Here is a 13703-nt window from a genome sequence, read left to right as displayed (position 1 = left end):
TCTTTTTTTTTTAAGATCGGGACCAAATGTTATCTCAGTCTGACAAAAATTTTATTCAGTTTGAATAAATTTCTTGTTTGGAGTCTAGACCAGGCAATGAGAACCATTATCCTCAAATGGAGAGAACCTATGACTGGAAAACTTTACTAGAAGTGACTGTTCAACCCAATTACTAAGCACCTCATCCTAGAAGAGAACCTACAGCTTTGCTAGTTTTAATGCTTCAGTTAAGGTCAGAAATCATTCAACAAGAATCATAAGAGACACCAGACAAAAATGGTCACTTTCAAGGGCAAACTCACAGTTGATCCAAAAGAACACAAAGATATGTCTCTCATATTTTTCTTGCAAAATAAAGCCATATCTCAATTATCCCTGAGATAATTGTGAAAATTTTCCGTAGACTAGTGAGACAAAAAAGTAAAATATGCATCTACTTACATTTGGTGTAAAACATAACCTTTTCAGAACCAGAAAATAATTCACACAATGATTCCGGTGGAGGTAGTGTGATGGTGTGGGCTGCTTTGCTGTTGCAGGATATGGAGGACTTGCTAGAGTTAATGGAAGCGTGAATTCTGCTCTTTTAGCCCCTGTGACACCTTGAAGTTTTAGCCAGCCTGACGTCCCAGAATCTCCTAAAATGTTGGCATATGCAGAACTTTCTATGTATTTTTAAAATGTTTGGGGTGTATAAATAGAGTATTCACAACGAGTCCAGAACTTATGTCCAACAACAGCCTAACTTATGCATAACACACAACAGTGTAATGCCTAGTAATGTGTAATGTGTCTAGAGGGGGGCAGCAATGCGCCCGGAGGCACCTGGCCTGCATAAAAGACTTCTTTGATTGCGGTATTAACCTAATTGCTGTTTAATAAATAAATCAATAAAAAGAAAAAAGAAAAAGACAGAAAGAAGGTTTGCAGTTGCAGCAGATTCAGGGTCATGTCTGCAAGGAAGTTTTTTGGTAGTGGGTGTGAACGCAGGGAGGATCCATCACACTCACCTTTATGCTCACCCTATGATGGGGATGAAGTCTGGAGGAGAACTTTAATCCCGTCAAACCCCTTTTATACCAAAACGCTGCCAATTCGCCATTATAGAGTAGCTGTAAGTCCAGCGGTCATCTAGGACATGTCAGATATGTTGATATTATGAGTAACTTACAATTAACGTATGTCAACGATCAGATACATTACCTGTAATTTATGGCCCATGTATAAGCATACACTGGCATGCTCAACGTATTTGCCGTATGTTGACATATGCCAGCTGTTTCAGCGTGCTCAAAACTTATACAAAACTGACCCATAACTTATCCAATGTATGTCAAAGTTTCTGCCATTTTTTTTTTTTTGTGTGCCAGTTTTTCCGTACGTCAGGCATATGCTGGTCTAAATTGTCAAGGTGTGACAGAGGCTTTAGTAAAGAATCCTCAAAGAAAATGCCTGACGATCTGTTTCTAGCCTCCAGATCACAAGATAAAGACCCAAGGAACCTCTGAATGGCTTAATAAATAAATTAATAGATAACTAAAGTCAAGTCCCAACGATCTCTGACAGTGATGCTGTGAATTGGGCTTAAAAAAGTTGTTTCAGAAAGAAAACCCTCCAATATGCTTGATTTAAAATCAACTCTAGAATGCAGAGTGGCTTTAAAAGGATTCCTCATAGTTGACATGAACGTTAGCTAGATGCTGCTACCAAGAAAGAATAACAATCTCCTTATTGTCTTCTGGAAAAGGAGAAATTAATCCCTCTTTTTACTTATTTTTTCAAGGCAAGGCTGGTTTGGATAGAATTATTCTCTTTATTACTTTACAATAGTGATAGATAATAATTATAGTTATGATAGTTATGCTGAAAATGGTACATTAGAGACCACAGTTTGAAATTTTACTTTTATAGAAAATGTATCTAACATTTAGGTAATATGGTGTCATACTTTTATTAGTATTTAATGAACAAGAATGGAAACATCCTAAAAGCTGGTAAATAGCAGGTGCTTTTGATGTGAGATTTCAATTTATATTGAAAATATATATTTCAAGTATAAAACGAATATGACTGAAGTTGATGAAAATCAGGGTTTGCAAGTAATGAATTACATTTACTCAAGTTACTGTAATTGAGTACTTTTTATGAGTAAGTTGTAATTTTCTGAGTAGTTTTTGAATTATGTAATTTTTACTTTTACTCGAGTAAATTTTAACCTAAATAGTTTTACTTTGCTACATTTAAAACCCCCTCACGTTACTGAGTAAAAAAAAATAAAAAAATACTGATGGTGAAAAAATGAAATGTGGCCCTGCCTTGCATTTACCCTTTGTATTGTCTCATAATCCAGCGCTGCGCTTCAGAAGATGGCAGTTGCTAATCACAACTTAGGGAGTACGGATGAGGAAAGGCCTGAAGAAGAAACATATTCTGGAGACGAAAGCCAGAAAAACCATCGGCCATATTTGGACGGATTATTTGTTTTCAAATGCACAAAAGGGAACAATGTGATAATGCAGTGCAACACGTGCCTGCCCAACAAAACTGAGCTTTCGGCTTTTAAAACATCAACATCCAGTTTACGTAAAAAATGATGCGGTAAGTTCGTTATCATGGTGTTGTCTGTTGGACAGTAGGATTAAAAATTGTTTGCACTTTATGGTTCAGGTTGTGACTGTCCTTGTGCTGTGAGGAAGTATGTTCCTTAGCCCAGCTGATCTTTTGCAAGTGTGGATGTCCACTGAAAAACGCCTTGAAATTGATTAAAACACCTTGTGGTCAATTCGATTCATGACTCATCCTTTTTTTGCATTAAATAACTCAAAGTAACTAAGTAACTTTTACTCAAATTACATTTTAAATGAAGTCATTTTGTACTTTTACTTGAGTAAATTTTGAGATGGGTAATTTTTAGTGCTGTCAAAATTATCGCGTTATTAACGCGTTAACGCGTTAACGCCATTTTAACGGCGATAATTTTTTTAACGTGAGATTAACGCTATGTGGTTTTATGGTACAATTTTCCAAGTACATCCCGCTGCAGCCTGCGGAAAGGCGGGGCTATTTTCCCCCAGTGTATGCATTTCTCATAGGCTTCGAGAGCGGAGCTCCTCAAGGAAAAAAGACGCTCATACACTGGGTGACTCTAGTGCCTTTTCTTTAAGCCCCACCACCAACAAACAAGTTGAGTGTCTGGTAACTAGTAGCAACCTGAAATACGCTGAGAAAACAGATTACTGAGGTGAAATGGAATCTGCTACGGCACTCTTGCTGTCTGTGTACGCCACAGGTCAGTATCGTGTGTGTGTGTGTGTGTGTGTGGGTGGGTGGGTGCTTGTGTGTGTGTTCTCATTTTTGTTAAGAGGCTGAAAAGTAACTTTCTAGAGCATAGACTACCTCCATCTAGTGATGTCGGTCTATTGATTTTGATGTATTGATTGAAAATTGTTCATTATTATCTTGGTTAATTAACATCTAATGTTAACTGTACTACATTTTATAGCAGTAGGGTAAAATGCTTGTCTTTGTTCAAAAGACTGTATTAACTTTAAAGACTGTCTTTTACATCAGCCTGTTTTCAGGGCCTTTTTGTTTTGGCTACATATTTGTTATTTTTTGCTACATGCCTCCCCATCTTCTTGCCATATGTTTCTATGGCATAAATCAGTATCTGTGACCTGTTCTCATTTAAAAAAAAGAACATTGGCACAAACCTAGCCTGTATGTATTTTTTTGTATGTCATGGACAGTATTTAAATGATTTTCAATCAGGAAAAAAATGTGCGATTAAAATGCGATTAATCGCGAGTTAAGTTAGGCATTGATGCGATTAATCGCGATTAAAAAAATTTAATCGATTGACAGCACTAGTAATTTTACTTTACTCTGAGTAGAATTTAGGCAAAGTAAAGATACTTTTACTCATTAAAATTTTTTAGTACTCTTTCCACCTCTGATGAAAATCTGAGTTTGAACACTGTCTTATTGAAATGGTAATGAGGAAACTAAAAAGGCTTTAGTTGTAATTCCTAACCAAAGAGCTGTTTTCAAAAATCAGCAAATTTTCTGACGATTTTTCTGAATCTGATCTGACTGTGTTGATATTTCACCAGAAAACAGAGCCCACTAATTGACACCAACAGCTGATTGTCATCAGAAACATACCGATTAGCCGAAAGATGACCGTTACTCACCTCGGTCTGTGTCGTACAGGAAGACAAACTTATTCCAGTCGTAGTGGTCGAGTAGGGAAAGCAGCGCCCCCCGGATGGACGGCCGGAGCTGCAGGGTGAACTGGCTCTCGCCCTCAGTGGGGAAACTTGGCGTAATGAGGGAAATGTGCAGGGCGCTGCAGAAGGACGTCAACGTGTGGACTGAGCGCTTGTCGTACAGGCCGAAGATGGCGAAGACACCGCGGGAATACTGCGAGCAAACTGGAGGAAAAAAAAAAAAAAAAAAGAGTTCATAATTCAAGTAACAAAGAGAAAAAGAAATGAAATTAATTCTCTAAATAGTGATAGTTAAAATAAAGACTTAAAAACTTTATTTTTGAATGGTTGTGGAGTAGAGATTTGTCAGTTTACTCCTCCAGATCCTATATGTGTGTAAAGAAGAAAAATGGCTGTTTTTTTTTAAGCAGTTTTGTAGGTGTCGATAGCTGTAGACAGAAAGGATCTTCTGTACTGGTCTGTCTTGATTCGGATCTGCAGAAGCCTCTTACTGTTTATAAACTTTCTGAAGAGGATGCTATATTGTTCATAATTGTATTCCGCTGGACTTCTTAATTAGGTTGCTGAACTTTTTTTATTCATTAGCTCTAATACTGTTACCCCAGCAGATGAGGGAAGAAGAGATAACACTCTGAACAACTGATTTATAGAAGATATGTAGGATCATGCACATGTAGAAGTGTTATCAGGAAAAAACCTCAGTCCATCACTCTACAGATATGTTCATTCCCAAGAGGAAAAATTCTCCAATCATCCCAGTAGATTTCATCAGAATGTGAAATGACCAAAATCCCACCAGCTCCATCTCAGACGGTAAAGGCCTCAGTTTTTAAGCTACGAAGAAAATAAACAAGTTTTACAAACAAGTTATGTGTTTGGAAAACTTTCCTCTAAAAAGATGAAATTGTAAAAATCCAAAACTAAAGTTCACACTTAACCATGAATTGACAAGAATAAACTTTATTCTCCCAAATGTGAAAAAAATGTGGTTGAAAAGGGTTTAATCAACAACCATTCCCACATAATTACACAAACACCTTAATAAAAGCAAATAAAGACATAAATTAAATGCATACAAGCCACTAAAAGAAAGCTGGATTCTGTTAAGCTGATCCAGTAAACAGCTGTCATTTTAAGAATTGTAGATTTTTCCATGCAAGTGGAACCTTGAACTTTCTGCCTGATTGTGGCAGCAATATATAGGGATAAAAAATGAGACGGATCCGTTGTAAATGGCATGTACTTATATAGCACCTTTTTTCAAGTCAGGAGACTTGACCAAAGCGCATTACACTACATTCATTCACCCATTCACACACACACTCACACACTGATGGTGGCAAGCTACATTGTAGCCAGAGCTGCCCTGGGGCTAGCTGACAGAAGCGGGGCTGCCATACACTGGCCCCACCAGGCCCTCTGACCACCATCAGTAGACAATACAGGTGAAGTGTCTTGCCCAAGGACACAACAACAATGAAAGTCAGAGTCGGGGAACCGTCAATCCTTCTATTTAAGGGCAAACCCCTACATCCAACGCCACTGTCGCATCAAAGGAGGTGCTTTTGTTTTTGGGGCTGGTTGATGATAATAATCTTGGGGTCTTGTTCACGAATGAGGGGAAGATGGAGCGGTAGATTGACAGTCTGTACCTGTCTGTTGTGGTGAAGAGAGAGCAGAGCCAAAAAGAAAAGCTCTCCATTTTCCAGTTAATCTACGTTCCTACTCTCATCTATGGTCATGAGCTTTGGGTCATGACCGAAAGGACGAGATCCCTGATACAAGCGGCTGGAACAAGTTTTCCCCGTAGTGTGTCTGGGCTCTCCCTTAGAGACAGGGGGAGGAGCTCCAAGGAGGACTCAGAGTAGAGCCGCTGCTCCTCCACATCGAGAGGAGCCAGTTGAGGTGGCTCAGGCATCTGGTTAGGATGCCTCCCGGACGTCTCCCTGCTGAGGTGTTCCAGGCACATCCCACCGGGAGGAGGCACAGGGGGAGACCCAGGAGACACTGAAGGGTCTTTGTTTCTCAGCTGGCCTGCGAGCGCCTTGGGATTCACCTGGAGGAGCTGTCCCAAATGGCTGGGGAGAGGGACGTCTGGGCCTCACTACTGAAGCTGCTACCCCCACGACCCGACCCCGGATGGATGGATGGATGGATGGATGGACGGACGGATGGACGGACGGATGGACGGACTGTAGATCCCTGATGTCCTCCTGGTCTTTATTTTTGCGGTACTAAATTGTCCCAACACACCAATCCAATATTGGATCAATTTACTCGTATTTAGGTAGAGACCCTGTTGCCACTGCTGCCCCCTGTGCCTGATATTATGTGCTCAGCCAGCTCTAGACTGAGAGTTGTTTGGTAGAGAGCTAAGCACAGACAAGCATACTACCATAGCACTTTCTATTGGTCACTCTAAGCGCAGAACTTGAAGCAGAACAAGAGCTAACAGTAATCTCCAAAAAAATGCTCATCTAGGATGGCTGCGACAAAAAAAATATAAATAAATAACATGGTTAAATTCCAAAAATTAACTATTGGTTGGACTTTTAGAAAGAATATAAGCCATTTATTCTGTTTGTGGCTCATGTAATAATACAGTAATAACAGCTTTAAATCGAAAAGCATCTTTTAGAAGGATTTAAAGATCAAATGTTTATTCTTCTCCTAAATATAATAGGACAAATAAAATGGTATTCAATATTTCTTAAAATTTCAGAAAAGCAAGCTTTAAATCTTAGCAGAGGTCCTCCCCCAGGAGGTTTGAAGCTTGATTCGAGGGATCTCCCCCCTCATTTGGTTAAAGACTGTTGATTGCTAAAATATGTTGTGAAAAACACCAAACATAAGAAAAGCACCTAAACACAAAACATCATTACCTAACGGAAAATCACTTTATTTCATTCCATTAAAAGGTATCAGTGCAGCAGGCAGATCAAACCCGACGTTTCCTCTGACGCTCTCATCATGAAGCTGCTTGTTGTGGATATATTAACAGAAGACGTCGCGCTCACGCAGAAAAGCTTCATGGCACAAAAACAAACAGTTTTTATTGGTCACATTTTGAATTAAATTGCAAAGTTTGCATTTGCATAAAGTCTCCGCAAGCTTCAGCAAGCACACAGGCAGTCCGTCCTGCTTGAGGACATCTCCTCATTATAGAAAGGTTGGGCTCGCTGCAAGAGCCGCACTATAATTGCCCTCCTTTTTTCTTCTTCTTCTCCGCTCACAGAACAACAACAGGAAGATAAGATAATGAGCATCCTCTGCCAGTTTGTGGATACCAGCAGAAAGAGAATGGAGGAAGAGCTCAAGATGTTCCTGTTGTGAGAGAGAAACCGGGGTGGGGGTGGTGGGGTGGGGGGTAAACTAAGAGCAGGACTAGAGACACTGAGATGGTCTGCATCTTTTCTGATCCTCGTACAGAAGACAACCGTCAGAGAAACCAAGAGGAGAACAGCTCCTCTCCTGTTCTACACCCAATTAAAACACACAGCGGTGCAGACAAACCCACCTCAGCACAAGGAACAGAACCGGGTCTGATTGTTCTCTTCTCAGTGAGGAATGCTTTGACAGCGCAACCAGGGTTTGATAAAACTATGTCTTTATTAAACATAACAAAACAAAACATTAGACAGGAACAACTGGTCTGATTTACATCCAGAAATATAATCAGGGAAAGATTATATCCTATGTATATTTAATGTTTTTATTATCATTACTCGAAGATACATGATAAGATATCACTTACACCATAATAAACTTTTTGAAGAGTTTCAGTCTTGCTTTAGAGCTCATCATAGCACTGAAACAGCTCTGGTGAAAGTCACTAATGATATCCTCATGGCCATAGATAATGGACTTGTATCTGTGCTCGTCCTGTTGGATCTCAGTGCTGCAATTGATACAGTTGATCATATTATTCTTTTAGAAAAACTTGAATATTTAGTTGGAATTAAAGGAACAGCACTAGACTGGTTTAAATCTTATCTATCTGATAGATTATTTAAGTTTGTTCATGTTAATGACAGATCTTCCACATGCTCAAAGGTTACCTGTGGAGTACCACAGGGATCAGTGCTAGGACCAATTCTCTTTACTTTATACATGCTCCCAATCGGTAGAGTTATTAGACAGCATGGGATTAATTTTCACTGCTATGCTGATAATACCCAGCTATATCTTTCTATAAATCCAGATGAAGCTAACCCATTAGATAGATTACAGGCATGTCTTGAAGACATAAAAACCTGGATGACTCTTAACTCTCTCTTCTGAATGCAGACAAAGCAGAAGTATTACTATTACTACTATTACTATTACTACTATAATATTACTGGAGTGGACACACTGACAAAAAGTGCTTAGGATTTATAAAACTTAAAATAACTAAATAAGGATAATCAGTGCAGTTTACATGGCCTCAATGGTCCTTTAAACCCATGAAATGAAAACATTCAAATGTATGAAATTTCCCCTTTTGCAAATTACATGCGTCATATCAATTTCTTTTTTACCTTTTTTGTTTTTAAACCAAAATGCATCCAAACATCTGACTTGAAATGTGATGGAGCCACGAGAATTTTCTCAGCCTCCTCCATGTTTTGTTTATGAAAACTCGTCGCAATATCCCGCGGCCGGGAATGCTTGTGACACAAGGTAGCGGGCGTCAATACATCCAAAGCGACATCAACTGGACTGGAAGTTGCATTCCACTTGCTTTTGTCGGATGTGCACCAACCATTCATGTATTTTATTTGTTCATTTAAAAAAAATTAAGAATCGATTCCTGGCATCAAGAATCGATGCAGTAGATCACAAAAATTTCAATCCTGATGCATCGTCATGACGATTATTTTGCACACACCTAATTAATATCACTAAACATGTCTTAGTAACTGCATTTAATGAGATTCTCCCAAAGTAACACTGCTGCAATGAAAAACAAAAAGAAGACAAAAGGACTAAAATGGTAAAAATAAGTTTTTGGAGTTTTTAATTGATTATTTATTCAGATTTATTGTTCGTTATCAAAGCAAACCCTTCTTCCTGCAGATGTTGCCCAGATTCCCCCCCCAAAAAGTACCTTACATGCTAAAAAAAATCTAAGAGTAAGGGTTTTGCAAATGTCCCAGCTGACTGGATTATAAAAGTCCTGTGTTTTAAGTTCACACAGCTACCTGCAGGTGCACATGGGTTACCCAAAGAGCAGAGGAGGAGAATCAGGGAACAGTAAATAAAGAGTGATGAGTTTCATTAATGATGACCGTAAGCATTAAGAACTGAGCACATTATCAACACTCTGAGCCTGCCCTGTCCCTGTTGACCAGCCTGCTCCAAGGTTTTATGCAACACTATCGATCAGTGGACCTGATTGGTGATAAACTCATCTGACAGCATGACAACAACTCCATGAATACAGTTAGAGGCATTCATATATGAAGAAGAGTCATTGCTGCAGTATGTCTGGTTTGAAGGAGCAAGCTTTAGAATCCTGACATCAAGTTCTACAGAAGCAGTTCAGGACATTTTAGTTCAACCATCTAGAAGAAAAGGTTTGAGCTTAATGACCTGGAGAGCCATTAAAAGGATTAAACTTCTATTTCACACTTGCACAGAATAAAAGAAAGGATAAACTCTCCCAAAAATACTCAGCTAGCTACAGAGAACAATGCAGAGGTGCACTAGAGAGCTTGAATTTCACAATTTCCCCGTGTTTCCAAGATGGGGTGAAAACTGCCCGCCTAGTGGTCAAGGAAATTAAAAGTGAATGCATTCAGCGAGCAGCAATTACAGGCCTGAGCAGCCTGCTATGTTTGAGTCCCCCATCTCTTGTTTACTGATGCAGCATTCAATAATTTCATATCAACAATTGATTGACTGTGGAGTTATGAATCACGAACTTATCACCGGCTCCCAGAGCCCGTTTAGGATTTTCCAGCCCAGCGGTTCGGGTTTAAATCCTGTCACTTTTTAACTGTTTGGATCAGTCTGGTCAGCCCGGAGCCTCCCAGATAAAAACAGAGCCGCAGGGGGAAGGGGGGACTTTACATTCATCAGAATAGCAAAAAAAAACTGTGTCTACAGGATGTGGAAATATAGGCAACTGTTTGCCAACATGTTGACAAGTGTAGGATGAATAAATGTCACTGTGCCATTCAGAGCATGTTAACCTGCCCCTCAGTGACCAACGAGCCACGGGTTTTCTGTTTAAACAAAAGAAAGAAAAAAAAAAAGAGAAAATGAGGGGAAAAAATGGGGGAACAAGGGTTGCGATTTTTTAAAAGCATTTCCTCACAGGGGCTTTTTATGCAGCTAGAATGAGCTGTAGATACATGTGGAGAGAAGTTCTTGAATGGTGCAGTTGGGCTATTTCTATCTGGGAACAAAAGTCTGAACAATCTGTACAAAAATGATGATTTTGATAACGAGCATAAAGTTACAGTAGAATAATTTCAGAAGGTTTGTTTTTCTTTACACTTCTTTACATTTTCCTTTAACTCAGCAGGGGAACACACTCACAGAAATAAATTAGAAGTGTTTTTAATTACGTTTGATGATGTAAACAGAAGGGTTGATGTAAAGCAAATATTTTGTCTTACTGAAAGTTTAAATATTTCAAAACTGTAACATAATTTTTACTTTCTAACATCTTGAAAAGATATGAATGAATATGAAAATGTTTGCCAATTTGTTGGTGAGATTAAAGGTTTACCTGATAGTGAAAGGGGGCCCTGTGGGGGGTTCTCCGGGAGTACTGGGTGCCGAGCCCTTTGATACAGGCTGTCAGGTCCCTGTATGACCGGTGTCAGAGTCTGGTCCACATTGCCCGCAGTAAGTCGGGCTCGTTTCCGTTGAGAGTTGGACTCCACCAGGGCTGCCCTTTGTCACGATTCTGTTCATTACCTTCATGGACAGAATTTCTAGGTGCAGCCAAGGTGTCGAGGGGATCCGTTTTGGTGGCCTTAGGATTGCGTCTCTGCTTTTTGCAGATGATGGGGTCCTATTGGCTTCATCAGGTCATGATCTGCAGCTCTCGCTGGATCGGTTCGCAGCCGAGTGTGAAGCGGCCGGGATGGGGATCAGTGCCTCCAAATCCAAGGCCATGGTCTTGAGCCGGAAAAGGGTAGAGTGCCTTCTCCAGGTCAGGGGGGTGTCCTGCCCCAGGTGGAGGAGTTTAAGTATCTCGGGATCTTGTTCACAAATGAGGGAAGAAGGGAGCGGGAGATCGACAGGCAGATTGGCGCAGCGTCTGCCATGAAGCGGGCGCTGTACCGGTCCGTCATGTGGAAGAGAGAGCTGAGTCAAAGAGCGAAGCTCTTGATTTACCGGTCGATCTACGTTCCTACCCTCATCTATGGTCATGAACTCTGGGTCATGACCGAAAGAACGAGATCGCGGATACAAGCGGCCGAAATGGGTTTCCTCCGTAGGGTGGCTGGGCTCGGGCATCTGGTTAGGATGCCTCTTGGACGCCTCCCTGGTGAGGTGTTCCGGGCACGTCCCACCAGGGGGAGGCCCCGGGGAAGACCCAGGGCACGCTGGAGAGACTATGTTCTCGGTTGGCCTGGGAACGCCTTGGGGTTCCTCCTGAGGGGCTAGAAGAAGTGGCTGGGGAGAGGGAAGTCTGGGCGCGACCCGACCCCGGATAAGCAGAGGAAGATGGATGGATGGACAGTGTTTTTTTGGGCTGGGACATGTAGGAATGACGACAGTCAGAAGGGCTTTTCCGGGGGATAACAAACATGGCTACGCCAGAGGACTCACCTGCTGATACTACAATTAACTCTGTTTTAGCTAGAATAGCGAAGATTTATTGTTTAAATTGTAAACGGCCTGTACTTTTTCAAGTCAGGAGATCTGACCAAAGTGCTTTACACTACATTCAGTCAGTCATCCACACACTCACACACTGATGGTGGGAAGCTACATTGTATCCACAGCTGCCCTGGGGCTCACTGACAGAAGCGAGGCTGCGATACACACACTGGCACCACTGGGCCCTCTGACGACCATCAGTAGACAATGCAGGTGACACGGAAAGCCGGAGCTTGAACTGTCAACCCTTCGATTTCAGGGCAACTCCTACACCCAACGCCACTTCCGCCCCCCAAAACATGAGCAAAGAGAAGCACTTTCTAGATTTGTAGATGGGAAAGATGTCTGTGCTTTTCTTCCTACAGGATTTGGAAGAAGTTTGATTTATCAGCTTACCCCACTAGTTGTGAAAACACTCAAGAAGCTGCAGATGAATCCTATTGTGATCATTGTGTCTCCGTTGGTGGCTCTCATGGACAACCCAGTTGGCTGAAAGTGTATAATGGAAGGCGGATACTAGGTGGCATGTTACCCAATCTGCTCCAAGTATTGAACTAAATGTCCCTCCTTTTCACTGACAGACTGAACGGCAGCCATACCAGATTGATAATGTAGAACTCAACTCAGTTCCACACATATCAATCTGGCTACAGCCAGGGTAGATCACAACGTGCAAAATTTGAGAACACAGCTTTTTCCTATGTTCTCAAAGCCTCTTAATGTCATCCAATATTTCTTTAAAAGAGTTGTTTACAATCTTTTCACCATTGTAACATTTATGAGCTAAATTATAAAGATGTTGATTTATTATCCCTCACCTGCAGGAGTGAGGAATAATAAAATAAATACCTTCCATGTAGTTACACATTTTTCTAGGTACCCTGTGTAGAAATTCAGAGGGGCATAGGTGCGGACATTTGGACATTTAATAACACAAGCATAAAGAAGCTTGATGTTGTAGAATGGCTTTGCCAAAGTCCAGATCTAGATTAAACAGAATATTTGAGCAAATGTTTAAAAATGTATGTTGCTTGCTAACGCCAGGCTGAAAGAAGGATGTTCAGTTTGTAGAGACAAACCTGCAGCTGGATCTGCAGAGGAATGAGGTTCTACATAGAATAGACCCATGGAGGCTGACTACAAATAAAAAAATTGAAATAGGATTGTTGATAATAGTTTTGTATTCTTTCTTTTTCGGATCAAATTTTTAAATTGTCACATGTAAAATCCAAAAAAGGTTTAAAATGTATGGTTGAAACCTTTTATTTATTTATATATAGCCCTTTAAAACAGACAGACAGACAGAAATGGAGCTTGTTTAGCGTAAAATCTTAAAAATCATCAAGAAAACCCTGGTCGATACTTTAAAGAAAATCTGACGGGGGAAGTTATGTTCATATATTCATAATTGGTTTGCAGAAGACGAGTTCCTGAGGAGCATTTATGGGTGTGAAACCTTTTTATTTAGTTAACCCTGCTATAGCAGAAAAAATATATATTCAGATTTATTTGCCTTCTCAATTAAAAGCACCTAAGAAGCCTTTAAACCAACAATCACCCTTGCAGGGATGCAGATGGAGATCTATAAACAACAGCAGAAACAAGTTTATGCTTCCAAACAAAATAAATCCTAGCAATGATGCTGCTTATTCC

At 40.4% G+C, this 13703-nt stretch overlaps 1 protein-coding gene across 1 annotated transcript in view; it reads right to left on the bottom strand.

The window, feature by feature from the left end:
- Nucleotides 1–13703, bottom strand: part of LOC119775656 (glutamate receptor 4-like) — a gene marked incomplete at its 3' end in the record, with an annotated part of 127961 nt that overhangs the window by 37646 nt on the left and 76612 nt on the right. Inside the window, exon 3 of the mRNA XM_038273707.1 lies at nt 4194–4433. Coding sequence (XP_038129635.1) covers nt 4194–4433 — 240 coding nt within the window. The remainder of the gene's footprint in view (nt 1–4193; nt 4434–13703) is intronic.

The sequence above is a fragment of the Cyprinodon tularosa genome, unplaced genomic scaffold (assembly GCF_016077235.1).
Source record: "Cyprinodon tularosa strain WSP-4 unplaced genomic scaffold, ASM1607723v1 ctg888, whole genome shotgun sequence".
Taxonomy (NCBI): domain Eukaryota; kingdom Metazoa; phylum Chordata; class Actinopteri; order Cyprinodontiformes; family Cyprinodontidae; genus Cyprinodon; species Cyprinodon tularosa.
The sequence above is the reverse complement of the archived record's forward strand: the minus strand, read 5'-3'. Positions and strand labels throughout refer to the sequence as shown.